Below are 19,351 nucleotides of genomic sequence, written 5' to 3'. Positions count from 1 at the left end.
TTCCTTGAATGAGCTTTGTTCTTTCCCAACCATTTTATATCCTCAACCACTCTGTGAAATAGACTAGGGTGAAATAGAATGTCTAAGCCAAAGTCCCACAGTGAGTTCTGCAGCTGAGCAGTGATCTTAAGCTTGCTCCTAGTCCAACATCAACTGCTATGCTGCACTGGCTCTCATTATTTTTTTCTTGTTCAGCTTTCAGACAGCCGTCTTCTCCTGTGCCTTCAGTAAGATAGGTTCATTTCAGACATCACCTGGTTTGGAGGACCAAGAGCATGCCTCAAACTTATATGCTTTCTCCTTGTCTCTCATTTGCCAATTTTCTGCTTTGCCAGCATCTTAAATTGTTGTGACATCTTAATCAGAATCTGCATCTGATCTAAGTCTGCATCTATATTTGAACTGTTTTTAGAAGTTTTATCATTTGGTACAACTTTTATCAGGCATTCTAGGGATGGCACTAACCAGTGCTGTTCCCAAACCAAGGCCTGTAAATCCATTCCAAACATTAAAAATAGAATAGGATGTAATAAAATGAGAAAGAGACAGAAAGAGGGAAGTCAAAAGAAAAGTAATAGATAAGGATTCTGTGCCTGCTAACATCCCCCCCCCCAATTCTACTGTACAACAATGTTTTTTCCCCAAAACCTGTCGTATTTTATTACTTTCCTGACTGATGTTATAAGAGAGCTCTTCAGAAATTTTGAAGAGAGAACATTACTATATTATACTTGGACAAAATTCACCATGCCATGTAACTGCAAAGACTATATCTTAGCTTTCCTTAGAAGCTGGTTATTTCTTGAGCGGCAGAGCTATTGTGTTCTGCTTCAATCCTCTCCATAGACATGTGGTACCTATTACAGATTTTATAAGAAAATAAGAGCATGCAGAGGGAAACGCCAATCCTGCTCAGGCTTTTGTGCTAGAGAATAGCCATTCCAAACCATTGGTGCAGCAGACATTCCTTGGTAATTTTCATTTTCTGATTATATGGTTCTCTGTCGATGCACAGTAATAAGCACTTAGGCTACCCTCTGGATAAAACTTCATCCATTAAAAACTAGGCAGGAGCTCCTGCTATGTCCTTGAAAGTCAGGGAGTACTCATTTCAAATAAATGTATTAATTGGAAGCTTTAGTGGCTGTAGCTGCACTGTACTAGATGTTATAGTATCAGCTAATGGGCTATTCCAGCAAATGAGAAAAAACAAAAAGAAATCTCAGAAACCAAATGGTTGCCTGTGCTGCTAAAGAAATTTGTAATGGTGGTTTGTTTTTAACTTGCCTTCTTTTCTAGGGCATTTCCAGTATAGCTCAACCGGGAGATGCTGTGTTGAGTTATTGATGCAGCCAGGGCCAGTGTTCTGTGTCATCAAAGAGAACTTTGCACATTGCCTCAAAGACTGCTAGGGTTGGACCCAGGCTTACTCAACTTTAGAACAGAACCAGTAAAATCAACATAAGTTAGTCCAATTGCCTTCAATGGGTCTACCCTAAGCATTAGTAAGTCTGGATCGAACCTCTAATATTTGGGAAAGAATACAAGACCTACTAGAATTCTACCTGCAGAGCCAGAACAAGTGTTATAATTCTGCAAGAGAGTTTCTCCACATGGAGCAATTAATCCCCTAAGATTTAGAGTTCTGAAAACCTAGGAGAGGAGCAAAGAGCATTCATTAATACAGTGGTACCTCGGGTTACATATGCTTCAGGTTACAGACTCCGCTAACCCAGAAATAGTACCTCTGGTTAAGAACTTTGCTTCAGGATGAGAACAGAAATCATGCTCCGGCAGCACGGCAGCAGGAGGCCCCATTAGCTAAAGTGGTGCTTCAGGTTAAGAACAGTTTCAGGTTAAGAACGAACCTCCAGAACAAACTAAGTACTTAACGCGAGGTACCACTGTAATGCAATATTGCAAATTCCAGCTACATCTCTCAGCCACATATCTAGTTACCATATAATATATTGACAAGCAATGACAATATGCAAGACCAGCATGTAGTACATACTATTATAATATATTCCATTCTTCAGATAGGCATGTGCATATTCCAGCAGGGACTCCAGGGAATCTGAACATCACAAGAGAAGAGTGGAGAAACTAGTGTAAGCTCCTTTTCTGAAATATTTTATATGCATTTTCCCTTGGAAAATGTATCCATATTGTGTGATGTGAAAGGATTGGTCACCTATTTTAACCTATTTCAGTACTTTTTAACACAATGAATAACTCTTAAGTTTGTGTAATCTTCTGGAGGAGCAAATTCTGGATAACAGCCATTTATTTCAGTGGGATTGATTTTGCTCTAGCAAAACCAACATTAACATTTGAACTATTCATATACAATAGGCCAGGGTTTATCCCACAACCACATCCATAACTCAGTTGATAACATTTTAATTCAGTCAGTAATTGCTGCCGAAACTTTAGTTTCATTCAACATAAGCTTTTCCAATGCCAAGCCACAGTCGCTTAGTTTATCTTGGAAAGCTTCAGATATGCCAGAAGCCTCAAACCATAACAGAGAAACAAAAGGTCAGTCTATTACTCTCCAGACAAACAGAAGGAACTCTAGAGCAAGAAAAGTTGGAGATACCATGTCTTTTATTGCCTATGGTGCACACATGCATGCACACACAATACACCCACTTAAGCTGAAGCTTGATGTAAGCAAGCTGTCTTATCAAATATAAAATTCTCTATTACATCCCTACCTGAGAACATAACTTTGTTTATTCAGTAATGCAACCACGTCCTCTCAGCCAAACTTTCTGCAAGGAAGGCCTCTGATGCTATACCAAGAATATAATGCACAGACATTCCAACATTAAATGTAGAATTACTTAAAAATAAGGCCCAGTCCATTCAATCGAACCTATTTGCAACTAACTATGCACAGGATTGCAGTCCTTGGTGTATTTAATGTAATGTCCATTGGTCATTTCCTCAATTTTCATCAGATGTTTGACTCCACTAGTTCCCCATAGACCAGCATCCCAAATCTGCAAACTATTTTGCCAGCTTGAGTAGCAAAAAGACCCATTTTCATTTGGGAATAAGTTTCCAACTCAGTTTCAGCAAACAATGGTGAAGAACTCCTGGTGGAATGGGCAGCACTCCAACTTTCTTGGAGGACTGATGAAGAAACAGATGTACTATAAGGCCACTCTAGGAATAGCTCAGGCTTCTTCAAGATCCCAGTAGTTTTTTTCAACAATTTGGTGGGTCTTCCTAGAGAAACAAGAATTTCCCCCATGACTGAATACACTATCCCTATGAGTTAAAATGTTTTTCAAAAACGAAAATTATGAAGTAAACAAGCATTCTGGTATGAACAACCTATATTTAACACTTGACAAGATCGTGACCAACAGCAAAGGTAACAACCCCTTAATTACTCCTGTATCCCAGTAACTTGGTAAGAAAAAGAAAATTGTACAGCCGTTGTTGATTCCCCCAGACCCTGACAACATAGGAAACAGTTCAAGAGTCAGTACAGAACAAGACTTTTTACAGAAGCAACACCCTACAAGATACAGCAAGTTTCCACACCCATAGTAGGAACTGGCATGAATCTAGAAAAAGAGCACAGAACAGTGGTAGAGCACATATTTGCATGCAAAACATCCCAGGTTCAGTCCCTGGATCTCCAGACAAGGCTGGGAAAGACCCCTGTCTTAAACCCTGGGGACTGCCACCACTCACCTGTGTGCCTGTCTATGGAAATCAAAGGTTAATTATACTCACTTCTGTAAAATCAGGCCAGTACCTGATAATTGAAAAGACTTTTTTTAAAAAAAGACATCATCTATGGCCGCTCCCACCCCATTTATTGTTGAGGGCGGAGCTGAGCAAGAGTTACACACTATCCAAATGTTTGTATATTTAAACTATGTACCTCTATCTATGAAATGTATCTACTTCTGGAGCTCATCATCTGACAAATACATTTGGCTGGTACACTATATTATTGCTTAAGTACTAGATCCAACAATAACCTTGTAGTATAGCCCAAGTTTTGAAATTCTGGAACTGCTAGCAGCTATCTGTGTATATTTACTGTTATTTATATTAACCCGTCAAAGTAGATGAGTTGTTTTTATAATGTAACAAAGACAGTAGAGATAGATAAGTACTCAGAGACACCTAAGATCCAAGTTTTGGACATTTGAGAGGGAGGGAGGGAAGGGGAAAAAGGAGGGAGAGGCAAGCACTGTGACTTTTTTTGGAGCTAAAGACTAAATGATAGACTAAAAAATTATAGGATACTGGTTTGAATTTTTTTAAAAAAACAGGTATAATTTCCAGGTACTATTTTTCTGTGTTTAACTTTTCAAAATTACTTAATAAATGCTGCTTGCTTGAGCCTTTTAAGACAACCAGCATGTGTACCTGTTTTAATCCTATAAAATACTGGATAATATGTCAACATGATCAAGCTGTATAGCAGCAAGCATTTCAAAATGTCCATTGACTGCTTCCATGTTATTCCTTTGCCCGTTGGAAGGGAGAAGGAAAGGAACGGAGATGACCTTCTGATATTTGGAAATGTCATGTTTAATGCTAAGATTAAAGAGCCCTTGCTGAATCTCAGTTATAAAAAAGCCAAAAAGACTAAACAAGAGAAACTATTTACAGTGAAACCTCTCAGCCATTCACACTGTAGATGATCTGAACCATCTGATGCAGACGCTTGCAAAGAAAGACAGCCTGACAGTTGCAGTACCATGGAAAGCTCCAAGTGAACAACTTGCTCTGAGAAAGGCTAGAGGTAGCCAGGACCCTGTGAATCCTTCTATCCTATCAACTCCACTTAAGCTCCACCCTCTTGTATAAAAAATGCTAACTCTTATGAGTGCCATGCTCTTGGCCTTAAATAAAGCACTTTTCCATTAGAAGGCTTACCATGCTGTTGGGTAGGGTGTGAAGGAGGTATTTGACCCATCAAGTGACTTGGACTCAGGGAAGGGCATCCATAAAAGTCTGGGCTTAGGTTCTACTGGCTCCTAAACACCAGTCCTAGGGCTTAGAATCAGGAAGCCAGGTCATCCCCCAACCACAGCTGCAGCAGCATCAACTCAGCTATATCTTGAGGTCAAGGCTGGAACCGTGATAATTGAGGGCCACCATTTCTATTATAAAATGGAATATAATATTCTCTGGACGCACATCTTCTCATGCATAGAGACAAGTTCAACATACATCATCATAAAAATTGGTTAGTTTTATAGAGAATGCCACTCAACATCTGAAACTGGCATTCCATCAATAGGTAAAGGTAAAGGTACCCCTGCCCGTACAGGCCAGTCGTGTCCGACTCTAGGGTTGCATGCTCATCTCGCTCTAGAGGTCGTGAGCCGGCGCCGTCCGAAGACACTTCCGGGTCACGTGGTGAGCGTGACGAAGCTGCAGCTGGCGAGCCAGCACCAGCGCAGCACACGGAAACGCTGTTTACCTTCCCACTATAAAGCGGTACCTGTTTATCTACTTGCACTTAAGAGTGCTTTCGAACTGGTAGGTGGGCAGGAGCTGGGACCGAACGATGGGAGCTCACCCTGCCGTGGGGATTCGAACTGCCGACCATACAATCAGCAAGTCCTAGGCCCTGAGGTTTTACCCACAGCGCCACCCGCGTCCCGATTCCATCAATAAACATGCCAAAAACCCTCACAAAATATTTTTTCTTTCAAAATAAAAACCACATTTATTAGAAAACTTTAACAGATTCAGATAATTAATCTCAAGGCCACACATGAATTTTTTATATATATAAAAAATGAAAGGCAATGTATCACTGAAGACATTCTCCACAAAAAGAAGTCAAGGACTTCTTAATTAACAAACACCATTATTTCACACACAATTGTAGCATTGACTTCAAATGACCTCTTTCTGAATTCAGTGCATTGCAGCGCAGTGGACTACATGACCCTCAGTGTCCCTTTCAACCTTACAATTCTACGATTCTATGTGAAGCTCAATTAGGGCTTTAAGAGCTAATTAAAACTGGCATACAAACAAATATTCTAGGAATGTGAAACTATTGTCTGAGAAAGGGGGGAAAGAATACAAGCTTTCCTCCTACCTTCTTCATATAAACCAGATACTATAGTGAAATGAAGAAAGCAAGATAGCCCTGTGTCCGTATGTGTGAAGGCAAAGATGCACTTTTATCACAATTCTTTACAATCCACAATTACGTAATGAGTCTGTTTACTGAAAGGAAAATGAGGGTGTTAACAGAGTTGCTCAATCCTTGTTATTTTCTTTGTACATAGGACTAGGCTTGCAAGGACCACACTTATGAAGATTAAAGAGGTATAACCACTGGCAGACATACAATGCCAACTAGTAATTACCAGATTAAATACTCAAAGTTATTTTGAAATGTATGTTTAAAGTAGGCTAAAGAAGTGCTTAAAGGAATTCAGTTTGAGCATTATCAAATTCTGGATAGAAAATAAAAGCCTGCATAAGATAACTAGAGTAAGAGCCCACAAATTGCCCACAGGAGGAATGATCAGTTACCAACTCAATTTAAAGAGCTAGTGGAAGATAACTCAAGAATGAGACAGATGTTGGTTGGTTCTATTTATATTCTTCACTCAACTGTCCAAATCTTTGTCATCAGCATTTGTTAGCTGCCTTTCTAGCACTTAAGGCAATATACAATGAATCAAACTGAACAAATCTAAGGGGGGGGGAGCCCAGAAGGAATAGCACCAATAAAAAGAAAAAATAGCCAGAACTAAAGACCAAACAGAAAAGATGTGTTTTGCACCACCTCCTGAGAGACAATACAGAAGAAGAACTAAAGTCCTCAGGGCCTTTAAAAAACTTATCAAAAGCCTAGCTTCTCACCATGATCAGACATGGTGTGGAACTGGGAACTCAAAGAAGGGCAATGGTGACAACACAAGGAAAGGCATTTGGGATCAAGCTGCAGAAGACTTTATTCATGCATCAAGTGAAGCAAGTTCTTGCACACAGAAGCTTGAGGGATAAAATTGCTAGTCTTTAAGGTACTATGATTCTGTTGTATTTGCTGCATGAGACTTTAGAATGTAAGGTAATTATGAACTTTTACAAGCTGGCTCTTTCAAACACTGAGCCCAGGTGGAAATCAACATCCTACCTTTGTTCAAAAGCACAGAGAATTGTTTAGCAGTTCCTCTTTACACGAAGTACTGTGGTAACTCTTAAAAATACTTAGATATTGCAACCAAATTGTTCCTATGGTTTCAAAGTATTTGCCATTCGATATTCAAATAAACAAACCAAAACTTTAAACTGCTACAAACTGACAGTCCAAGTCTCTCCATGCCTACAACTTAAAGAAAGGTCTACTCCCATGTGAAAGCTTGCAGCCTTAGACAATAAATTATTCAGAACTTTAATTAGCTACTTTCAAAGAAGCCATTGATTTAAATCATTAGATGAACTGTTAACTTCATAAGGCAACATGCTTTAAATGAATCTCTTAAGATCTGCTTCTCAAAAATCTTTCTACAAAGGACCCACAGACTTTCATTTTCTTTGGTCACACAGCATTTCCCAAATTTAGCACTTTTGCAGAGCTGTTCATTTTCTGCAAAGTATAAACAACACAGAAAAAGGGAACTGCCCAAACCTAAGTGGTGCCAGATGAGCTGCTCTGAATTCACAGAGCTTTGTTTTCAAGTTTCCTAACCCAATACTAACTCAAATAGCAAGAACAGTCTAGGAAATAAAGTCCTTTGAACTTGTGAGAGTAGTCAAACAAAGAATCAACTTCCCTCACGTCCCACACACAAAAATCAATGTTAAAGAGCTGTTTGCTTTCATCTTTTAGCTACAAATTGTAGCAACACTTAAGTTTTCATTGCAGTATCAGTAACGAAGGTGCATTCCATGTTAGGGATCATTAAGAAAGCGTCCAAAAGAAATTGTCAAGATTCAACTTCTCTTCGAAAACTGTGTACAGTTCTCCTTCTGGACCCTGTGTGAGAGACCGGGAAGTGGAGATCTCGCCGTGTGAGAGGCTGGGAGAAGCCTGGGGTGCTTTCAGGTGAAAACTGGGAGGACAAACCTTTCTATGTATGGGACAAAAGTTAAGACTTGCGAGAGAGGATTCTGAATTATTCTCTCTTCTCTCTTTTTCCTTTCCTTTCTTTTTACTAGAAGAAGAAGAAGAAGAGTTTGGATTTGATATCCCGCCTTTCATCCCCTTCAGGAGTCTCAAAGCGGCTAACATTCTCCTTTCCCTTCCTCCCCCACAACAAACACTCTGTGAGGTGAGTGGGGCTGAGAGACTTCAGAGAAGTGTGACTGGCCCAAGGTCACCCAGCAGCTGCATATGGAGGAGCGGAGACGCGAACCTGGTTCCCCAGATTACGAGACTACCGCTCTTAACCACTACACCACACTGGCTCTCACTATTCTTTGTGTAGACTGTATTGTGAAAAGCGTTAATAAAACTTTATCCAAAAGAAAGAAAGAAAACTGTACAGTTCAAGTCACTGCACCTCAAAAAAGTGTATTGCAGAGCTCTAAAAGCTGAGGAAAAGCCAAACAACATGATTAGGTTGCTGAAGGAACTCCCCTGTGAAGAAAGGCTACAACATTTGGAATCTCTTAATTTAGACAATGGGACATGGGTGGCGCTGTGGTCTAAACCACAGAGCCTAGGGCTTGCTGATCAGAAGGTCGGCGGTTTGAATCCCCGTGGCGGGGTGAGCTCCCGTTGTTCGTTCCCTGCTCCTGCCAACCTAGCAGTTCGAAAGCACGTCAAAGTGCAAGTAGATAAATAGGTACCGCTCCGGAGGGAAGGTAAACGGTGTTTCCGTGCACTGCTCTGGTTCGCCAGAAGTGGCTTAGTCATGCTGGCCACATGACCCGGAAGCTGTCTGCGGACAAACGCCGGCTCCCTCGGCCTATAGAGCGAGATGAGCGCGCAACCCCAGAGTCATCCACGACTGGACCTAACAGTCAGGGGTACCTTCACCTTTGATTTAGACAAAAAGGTGATGTGACTGAGAGGTATATAGGGCCAACGCAAGACATGCTGCTACCTAAAGCAAGACCAAAATCTCCCCCTACTCCAAGTCAACACTTGGGATTCCACAGAACTGGTACTTGAATCTTACTTCAACACTGGTTACTGAACAGCATCCTCCAACACACCTGAGGACAAGAGTTGGCTCAGAGTGGGAAAGGCAGGTCACACTGCACGCACAGTGCTGTCCTCCAGTATTCTGCTGCTGCTCCTTGTCTCACAGCAAGGTAGGGCTGCCGTAAGACCAAGTTTTCCTGGACACATCCGGTAATCAGGCTGCAAAAGTGGCGTCCGGGTTCATTTTTGCTGAATCGGCAAAATGTCTGGGTAGGGCGGGGTTTTGCTTTTATTTAAAAATCCTTTACAAAACCCAAGAAGAGCCTCCAATCTTTTTTGGGGGGGTGTTCCCCCAAAAAGCTCAAGAACTCTGTCTGGATTTTCACTTTTGAGACTATAGCAACCCTAACCCCAAGGGGACTGTCTCTTTCTACCTAATGGTAGAACTGAGCCTGGGTATACAAAATAATACATGGTATAGAGAAAGTGAATACAGGGAATCTGTTCTCCCCCTTTCCATAGTAATAGAATTCAGAGTCCTCCAATGAAACTAAATGGTGGGGAATTCAGGGCAGCAAGAAGGAAGCAAAGTTAAAACTATTAAATTTTCTACCGCAAAATGTGGTAATGGGAATGAATTCAGTTGAATTTAAAAGTTTGAATTATGGCAAAGTCATGTTGGATAAAGTTTATCAGTGACTATGACAAACCTAGACAGCATCTTAAAAAGCAAAGACATCACCTTGCCAACAAAGGTCCGTATAGTTAAAGCTATGGTTTTCCCAGTAGTAATGTATGGAAGTGAGAGCTGGACCATAAAGAAGGCTGATCACCAAAGAATTGATGCTTTTGAATTATGGTGCTGGAGGAGACTCTTGAGAGTCCCATGGATTGCGGGAAGATCAAACCTATCCATTCTTAAGGAAATCAGCCCTGAGTGCTCACTGGAAGGACAGATCCTGAAGCTGAGGCTGCAATACTTTGTTTTTTTATATATAATAATATTTTATTAACATTTTCCAAAAAGTTAACATCAACAAAAATCAACAATAATCAGAAAAAACAAACAACAAACATCGAGAATTCAAACAAAGAAACAAAAAAAAGAAGAAAAATACAAAAGAAAAAATTTAGCATAAAAGAAGAACACTCTTATGAGGCTGCAATACTTTGGCCACCTCATGAGAAGAGAAGACTCCCTGGAAAAGACCCTGATGTTGGAAACGATGGAGGGCACAAGGAGAAGGGGACGACAGAGGACGAGATGGTTGGACAGTGTTCTCGAAGCTACCAGCATGAGTTTGACCAAACTGCAGGAGGCAGTGGAAGACAGAAGTGCCTGGCGTGCTCTGGTCCATGGGGTCACGACGAGTCGGACACGACTACACAATTAAACAACACCATCTAGCATGATGATTGCATAGTAACTCCAGGTTCAGAGGAAGTATGACTCTGAATGCCAGTTGCTGTGGAACAACAGCAGGAGAGAGCTACTGTGTTCATGTCCTGTGTGAGAGCTTCCTCTAGGCATCTAATTGGACACTGTAGAAAACAGGGTGCTGGATTGGATAGATGTTGGTCTGATCTACTTGTGGTCTTAGAAGATAGCTTGGAAATGGAAATTTAGATACAAACATATCTTTCTCATTTGAATGGTAACAAGCAAGTCTAATGGGAAAGATGGTAAATCACAGAACTGTAGACTTGGAAGGGAGCCTGAGGATCATCTAGTCCAGGGGTAGTCAACCTTTTTATACCTACCACCCACTAATGCATCTTTCTTGATGGTAGAACTTCCTTATCGCCCACCAGTGCTCGATGGAAGGAGGATTCAGCTTGTGCCGTAGAACCCCCTACCGCCCACCTAGAATCCTGAAATGCCCACTAGTGGGCGGTAGGGACCCGGTTGACAACCCCCTGCAATGCAGGAATAAATGATGTGGAGACCACAGGTTTGCCACCTTTAAAATGTATGGCTGCATTCTAATTCATTATAATGTGCTTTAAATATAATGGTTTTAAATTGTAGGTATTGTCTAAGATGCTATATAAAAACATGTAAAATGAATGTTAAGAACGTGGATTGCCTGTGCCCAGAGAAGGGCAGAAACGAATTTTATATGTGCTTGTGACAGACTTCTCACATTAATAATACTGATGAATTTGCATTGGATGAGCAAAATCTGAAGATCAGTATGCAGTTAATTGATTTCAGATGACAGTTTTGCCATGGCTGGGTGGATCCGATAAGTAACTCTGGAATAATCCTCTTGAAGCCAATTAGGGTGTTCTGCAGTAAATAGAGGATTGTATCATACAAATCCCATTTTACCTGAGAAGATTAGTAAGTATTGCTTATTTATCATCAAATGTAATGTAGTGCTGAGAGACACAGAAAACATAGCTTGGTAATGAAGTTAATTCTCCAATTAAAAAAATGGTATTTTTTGCTAGTATGTCAACAACTCATCACTAAGCTGTCACCACAATAACAGATACAATTCTAACATCTGCTAGCTTTGAACACGGAGCCATCTGTTTCAAAAGCCATGAAAACCAACCTAACATTTAGAGTAACTAGTCTTATTACATGCAACCTCCAGAGCAGTGAGATACTATCTGTCTAAGGCCTTTGACACAGACAGGGCTATACATTTAAAAACTCATGTTTTGAGAACAAAATCAATAAGAATCCTGTAAAATTCTGAAACATCTTTTTTGTAAGATTATTCAATCCACTGCACACACCCCCATTCCAAGTTGTATGTTTGAGCCACAAGAAAGAAAAAGGTTTTTCCTCAAAACATTCCTCCACTCTTCACATCATCTCAATTAAGAACAAATGCAACCTTAAGAGAGAGAAAAACTGTGTGGGACTTAAGATCTAATTAAGGGTGAGAGGCAGACATGTTCAATTTCATCTTTTGTCTTACTCTGTTGACATCACACCATAAATATATAATGTACTTCAATCCATACACTGCCATAGTTAGCTAATTCACACATGCGAAAGTTCAAGATTAAATGCAAAGCTACTGGTATTTTCTAAGTAAGGATGTTTCTGCATGTGTCTCTGTATCCCATCAATGGGTATTCCTTCATACTACCAATATTAACACGATAACCTCTAACAGGCATCTGCACATTGTTTATTTCTTTTAACAGATTAATAAAAGAGAGATGAAAATACAAGCTTAGAGAAAGGAAACCCTCACCTTTAACATCCATGCACAAATACAAAATCATCCAAGTTATCAAAAACTTCATTTTAGGCACTCAAGATCCAAATAAGTCTAAACTTAATGCAAGAATATGGCAAACTCTCAAGCAGTGGTATCAATTATAATATCTTTATTATTTTTCTCAAAAATAAAAAGTCCCTGCCATTCCAGACAAGCATTTGAAGCCCCCTATATCAGTCAGCAAGGGCTGAATTGTTATTATTTTTCAAAATTCACTGCTTCCATCCTGGTTATGGGAAGCCCATTCTCTGAGCTATAACTGTTCCAGCAACTATAATTTTATACTACAATTACTACACTGTTCTGTACATTGTTTTCATCACCTGTTTTGCTCTAGTAAAATATTTTCTCATTCCAAACCAAGTGCCAGATTTTTAAAAAGATACAAACACATATACCATCAACTAATTTGTTCTAATGCAATATTTACTATGTTCCAATGAAGGCTACAGCACTTATGTCCATTTTAACACTACCATTGTAGCAAAGCACTGCAAACACAATCACTCCTTCTGGGACTAGGAACTGGCTAGCTGCCAGTATCACAGCTGGCTGCAAAGTTAGAAATGAAGCTGTGGCTCATCAGAATACCTCAGTTTTCAATGACAGAGCCACCATGTGGTTCGTGCCCTGGCAACACTACAAAGTTCGGTGTAGATGGACCCTGGATATTATGATGTTTCTAGAACTGTTGTCCAGACATTATGGCATCCCAAGCAGTAGTGAAACTGAAGCGGCACTTTGCTTTTTCCACTACAATGACTGACAGCTGAATGTGAGAACTGAATCCAGAGAAAAATATTGCAGCTGAGTTGGCACTGGTCACTGTCTGAGGTCATCCATGAAGAGCTTTTCACAAATGCGAGTGTTTAAAGTGATGGATATGCATATCTCAACTAGTTCTATAAATAATTTGCAAAGATGGTTTGTGTCAGGAGTTCAGCCTACACTCGAATAGGACCCTGGCAGAGACACATGCCTGACTGGCATGTTCTCTCCCTCCTGGTCTTTCCTTCGGGAGCTTCAAAAGCTTTCTTCAGCCTGAACATCACAGCGACCGATGCCACCTGACACCGGCACACTTAGGGATCTGCAGAGTTTGCACAGCATGCGCGTGACAGACCTCAGCAACTCAGCATTTTGGCTAATCTACTTTATTTACATATAAACACACATGGAGCACTGCAACATGGCTCCTTCTCTCTCTAATATCAGACAGCAAAGAGAAAAATAACAAAGGACAATAGTCCCACTTCACAGAACACAGTAACACAAACATCCTGTCTCCGTCACTTCCCACTCTGTGGAGTCAAAACATATACCGTCATGTGAAAGACAAAAACCACATGACTGCAATCATGGAGCAGGAATTCTAACAGTTTGTTGTCCTGTATCCTTCTCATTGTTCAATTATGTCATGATCCTTGAAAGAGGCTGCAAGGGCACAAGATAGGGAGACCATTGCACTAGGGGCTGAGGGACAGGAATAGCTTGTGGAACCTCTCAGACCACCAGGGCCTATAGGGACAGAACTCACGACCGTCACAGGCACAGTCTCCCAAGTCTCAAGAATCAGATGGTGCCCACTGCACAGTCCAGAGAAGCAGGTAATGCACCAGGAAAAAGACTGTGGAATGGAGGTGAAGTTCCTGTCCTCAGGACAGAGGGTTGGTCCTTTAAGGCTCCAGAGTTCTCTACTTGGTGGTGGAAGCAAAGTCTTCAAAGGCCTAGAGTGTGAGCGTATGAAGTAGGAGGTCCAATTTTTAGAACACCCCCCCCCATACACAGTCTTGGTCAAACTTATTTCCAGTATCATAGCCTGGCTGGGCGGGGTATGCATTTGGATGTAAACAGCAGACAGTAGAAATGAACACCCCACAACAATGTGCTCCTTTGCTCTGAAAATCTGGTCTCCAACCCACATTTTGGACATGATGATAGTAAGTCAATCTGCCCCAGTTGGGTATACTTTGCCTTTACATCAGTGGCATCAGGGGTCCATAGGCTATCATGTATTAGAATGAAGAAATTGTGTCTGAAAATAGGACAGGTGATCAGTAAACTGAAAATATTGAAATTCAGAGAGACCAAATCGGACTTGGCTAAACTGCATCAGTTCAAGTCTCCAAATTTTCTGCTCTTTTCTTTGAAATCAATCCCTCAGTTCCAGCTGCAGAAATAATATAACCTCCAAGGCACAATATCTGCCAGAGACCAATACCTGTGTTTAATATGTTCAGATATTTCTTTCTAGGTATTTGTTTTAGAAACTTTATGAAGTTGATATAGTGAAAGGGCACAGCAAGCTTTGTTTTGCCTTAGTTTCTGTGGGTCTCATGTTCCCATGTATATTTATTATCTTAAAATGTGAAGTACGTGAAAGGCAGGGGGAAAACTTCTGCCAACTCAGAACAGCAGGCTTTAAATTAGATACAGTCACTATGAGTATGGTTTGCAGAAGCATTTGACAATTTTCACCTTCTAAAAAAAAGCTTTTTCCATTTTTCTGTTAACAAAAAATCCTTAAAACATCCTTTTCTATATTTTATCATCTTCAGATGAGAGAGCATCTATAGATTTGAAGCAATTTAATTTAGCCAATTTTAATCTGACTGTTCATCCAGATCAACGGTTCTTATTTCCTTTTATTGTTAGTGTATGGCTTGTAAAAATTGGAAGGCATTCAGCTATGTTTTATCAGTGCCGACCCACTAAAAGTAATAAGCATGGCTAAGTTAGAGTCATTAATTTCAATATTTTACTCTGAGTAAAATATTCAGCAAACCATGCTTAGGATATTTAAAGTTTCCAGGTTTAACTTCTGCCTACTCCAGTTAAAGGAGCAGCTAGGAAGAACTTTGCCTTGGAGGCCAGTGCTAGTCAGATTAAGCTAGACTTTGCCAAACTGGTGCCCTCTAAATATTATGGATCACAACTCCTATCAGGCAGTTGCAGTTCAAACCATCTGGAGGCACTAATGTTGGCAAAGGCTAGATTACAGAACACTGCAGCACGTAGACCAACCATAGGCAAACTCGGGCCTCCAGATGTTTTGGGACTACAACTTCCATCATCCCTAGCTAACAGGACCAGTGGTCAGGGATGATGGGAGTTGTAGTCCCAAAACATCTGGAGGCCTGAGTTTGCCTATGCCTGACCTAGACCAATAGCCTAATTCAATTCAACTGCATGCCACCCCACCCCAAAAAATGTGATTCCATATGGTAAAATGAAAAATGAAACTGGGTCTACAAATGCAAGTTTTGGTTACAGGTTTGAAAAGTTGAAGACTACTGTACTAGAAAAGCTTGGATGTAGGCAAGGGTCTGCAGTGGGGAGAGAAAGGGAAGGGGAAGATTGGGAGACACCCCAGACCAAAATCCTAGGAAGTGTAAACAATACTAAACTAGATGGATGAGAAGAAAATGTGGAAAATAGGGCAGCTTCCTATGTTCACTCTCCAGTTTATCAAGCTGTGGTGTTCCTGCACTATAAAAATGAACTTTGGGGATATTTTTTTTAAAATACTCCTAGCTCATTGACCAAGAGAAATGGTATGCGTTTATGTGCCTTGAACACTTAGGTCTTAAGAAGAAACTTATTATGTTAATGTGGTCCTGAGCAAGGCAGTGTTTTTGAAAGGGATCAATGAGACCTTGGCCATGTTGCCCAGTCTTTCCCACAGCATTAAAGCAACAGTCCATTTCATGTACTGAAGCTCTCTTTGGAGGCTCTTTGCTCTGCTGATGAATGGCCACAACACCCTCACTTTGACTGGGAGTGGATGGGCTGGGATCTCTGAACTTTTTTTGTAGCATTCTTACAAAGACATGGGAGAGAGAGGAGCATCAGCTCTCTGTAGTGAGGACATTAGAGCATACTCATATCTTCTACGGCTCATTGGAACTCTGGGAGTTGTAGCTCTCTAAATCTATTTTCAGAAACTATGCAAAGTACTCAGCAGGAGATTAAGATGACACATCCCAATAATCCAAGACCCCAGTCAATTAAACACACATACCACTTGCACCATAAAAACTCTACTATGTTTGCCTGATTTGGGGGGGGGGGGACTTAAGAAATACTAGTATTTTCTTTTACTCAAGTTTTTTTTCTCTTAACATGAAAGTGTCTCAAAGCAACAGGTTTTACTGAAGCATTCAGAAATGTACTTTGCTTCTATCTAGGAAGGCCAATACTGTACTCTTGTTCTGCAAATACAAAGTTGCAATTCACAAGTAGTTTTAAGGCAAGATCCCTTAAGAAGTTTCAAGGACATGAATTGTCACACGTACAATTTTCCGTTTTAAAAGGAAATAATCATAACTGTTAGATACCTTTGACATGTCAGTATTCTTTGGAACATCAGTATTTTTTTAAGAGTGCTTGAACCATAACACCTATCTAGAAGAGCAACACAAATATAGTCAGTTGTACTACAACTCAGCAAAATATAATGGCATCTTTACATTTTAAGATCCTGGTGCCAGGCCTAGATCTACACCTATTATCTACTCCAGATAATTACATGCACAAACAAATGGCTTGAGGACTTCAGCTTGGAGAGCAGAAGAACCTTATTTTAAGAGGGTGTTTCATAATGGTAGATGATGGACTTCTTTTATAAAAGTCTGCTGAACTATTGCTCATTTCTTTAGTTTGCCAGCAGATTTACATAACAGCCCAATTTTAGAAAACAACACTGCTAAAATGACAATGTAAAACATTAAGCCAATGTTATTATAGCCAAATATTCCCTGAACAAAAAGCTGATATTTCTAGTGTGGAAAAATCACAACGCAGAAAGCAAGCCAGAACCGTTTGCTTTCCAAGAGACATGTGCTTTGGAACCCGCACATACTACCTTAAGTAAAGCATACAGCATCTGAACAGCTTCAATGGGATTTTAATTATTGTGCATTCAGGAGCAATAATACTCAACGGGGGGGGGGGCACACTAAAGAGTTACTGCAACTACCAGTGCATGATCTTCAGAGGGATACAACAGGCTTTTATTCCCAAATATCTGCAGGGAGAAGTCAATAACTCCTCATATTACGGCTGGATGAATCATAGTAAAACCACAGAAGCAACTTTCAAAAGTTGTCCCCGTATCAACTCAGCATCATCAAGACTGCAATATTATGTACTCTAAACTCACACTCCAAACCCACCGCTGTAAAACAGATCATACTTGCAGCAAGAAAACACCAGCATGTGTCTCCCATGCAGTATACAGGTCCTTACACATGCCTGCCAACCTCTGGCCCTTCCCTTACAAATAAATATTCTGCATTAGTGTATTTTCTTCCACTCATGCCTTCAAAACCATTCGGCCTCCAATACTGTTTTGTTTTGCCACTTTAGAATTTCTTCAAAGTTTACTCTGAGATTTAATGCAGTTTCGGTCTGCCAAAAAGTTTGTCTGTGGGATTCTGTAAATTTATCTGGCAGTCTTTCTGGCTGACCATCTGGAGAATATTTTAGAGCAGAAAAAGAAAAAGAAAAAAAGACAGAGCAAGAGAGAGGAGGAGGAGAGAGAGACCTGCAAGCAAGAACACCCCTGCTCTACCACTCTCCCCCCCCTCCCGCGCGCGCGCACGAACGCACACTCACTAGGGACCTCGATTCGTTTTTTGTTAATGACTCCTCTACAAAAAAAAGCACCACGTTCAGCCAACACGGGGGGTGGGAGGAGAGGGAGCGGGTTGAGCAATAACAGTCTACTCTTCTATATTCCAAACCAGATCCCATCCACTCGTCGTTTGCAAGCAGATGTCAATGAAAATTCTTGCGCGCCCTACAAAACGTCAGTCCCTCGTTTCCCCGGCCAAACACACACACACACAGAGTATGTTTCTTTATTAAAAAAAAAAAACCTTTTAGAAGTGGAATTCAACGATTTGGAGCAGAGGACTCTTTATAAAGAGTCAGGAAGGATTCTTCCTACACATCTCACTCAAGAGAAGCTCCTTTCGGAGCCAGAGACGGATCCCCCCCCCCCCCGCCGCCGCCAGAATCCACGATCTGCAAGTCATCTGCGCTTTTTGCAAAAAGGAGCACATCTGGAGTCAAGATTCCCCATCGCAGCCCCGTCCAGTCCGTTGTGGAATGCGCCTGGCGAAGGAGGAAAGTTGCGAGAGAAGGATCTGCCAGGCAGGATCAGGCGGAGGAGGGCGCCAAGTTGTTGTTTTCGCTGCCCCTTACTCACTCCGCCACAAATATTGCAATCACATGACAAGAAGAGTGAGTCTCCCCGTCTCACCCCCCCACCCCACCCCCCACTTTCCCCGTCCTAATAACCGCCGCCTCCGGCACCGGCGGCAGCAGCCGCTTCCCCTCGCTTACCTGCAGTCTCTCGCTTGCCGGCTGCCACATATTTCTCCCGCTGGGACCTGGCGGGACACTGTTGCTAACGAGCTGGCTGTTGCGGAGCGGCTGCGGGGCTCTGGCCAGGCTCGCTCACATCTGCTCGGCGTGTGTCAGCTTGGGGCGAGCCGCCAGCGGGCGACGGGGGCGAAGGGCAAGCGCCGCCCAGGCGAGAGGCGAGGGAGCCGGGCAGGGAGAGCGCTCCGGAGCCCCGGGAGCCCCGGCTACGAACTTGAGTCGCGACCAAGATGTCGAGCTTTGGCGCCGGCTTCCTCAGCGAGGCGAGCTCCGCCGTCCTATTGCGCTAGTCGCCGCCGGAGGCCCCTCAGCGCAGCAGAGGCGAGGTGGGGAGGGGGGCGACCAGCCTCTCCAGGCCCCGCCCCGCCGCCCGCCGCCCGCCTCCTCGCTCCGCCAGCGCCGCCCACCCTTCGCTCCGGAGCCCGGCCGCGCTTGGGCGCTGCTGACTGGATTTGCTCGTCGCCTGCAAGAGGCGGCGGCGGCGGCTTCTGCGCGCGGCGTGTGACGCGCGAGTTGCTTTGGCGCGCGGCGGCCGGTTGCTTTGCCCACAGGCGCGCAGGGACCAAAAGCGGGTTGAGGGGAGGGAGGCGTTCATTTGTTGTTTAGTCGTGTCCGACTCTTCGTG

The 19,351-nt window shown here is 42.0% G+C and overlaps 1 protein-coding gene across 1 annotated transcript in view; it reads right to left on the bottom strand.

Moving 5' to 3' along the window:
• Positions 1-19,075, bottom strand: part of PID1 (phosphotyrosine interaction domain containing 1) — a 92,283-nt gene extending 73,208 nt beyond the window's left edge. The window contains exon 1 of the mRNA XM_082224661.1: positions 18,688-19,075. Coding sequence (XP_082080787.1) covers positions 18,688-18,717 — 30 coding nt within the window. The 5' untranslated portion in view covers positions 18,718-19,075. The remainder of the gene's footprint in view (positions 1-18,687) is intronic.
• Positions 19,076-19,351: the final 276 nt, after the last annotated feature.

The sequence above is a fragment of the Podarcis vaucheri genome (assembly GCF_965113315.1).
Source record: "Podarcis vaucheri genome assembly, chromosome: 5".
NCBI classification, from domain to species: Eukaryota; Metazoa; Chordata; class Lepidosauria; order Squamata; family Lacertidae; genus Podarcis; species Podarcis vaucheri.
Note: the sequence above shows the minus strand (reverse complement) of the source record. Positions and strands in the feature narration are given on the sequence as shown.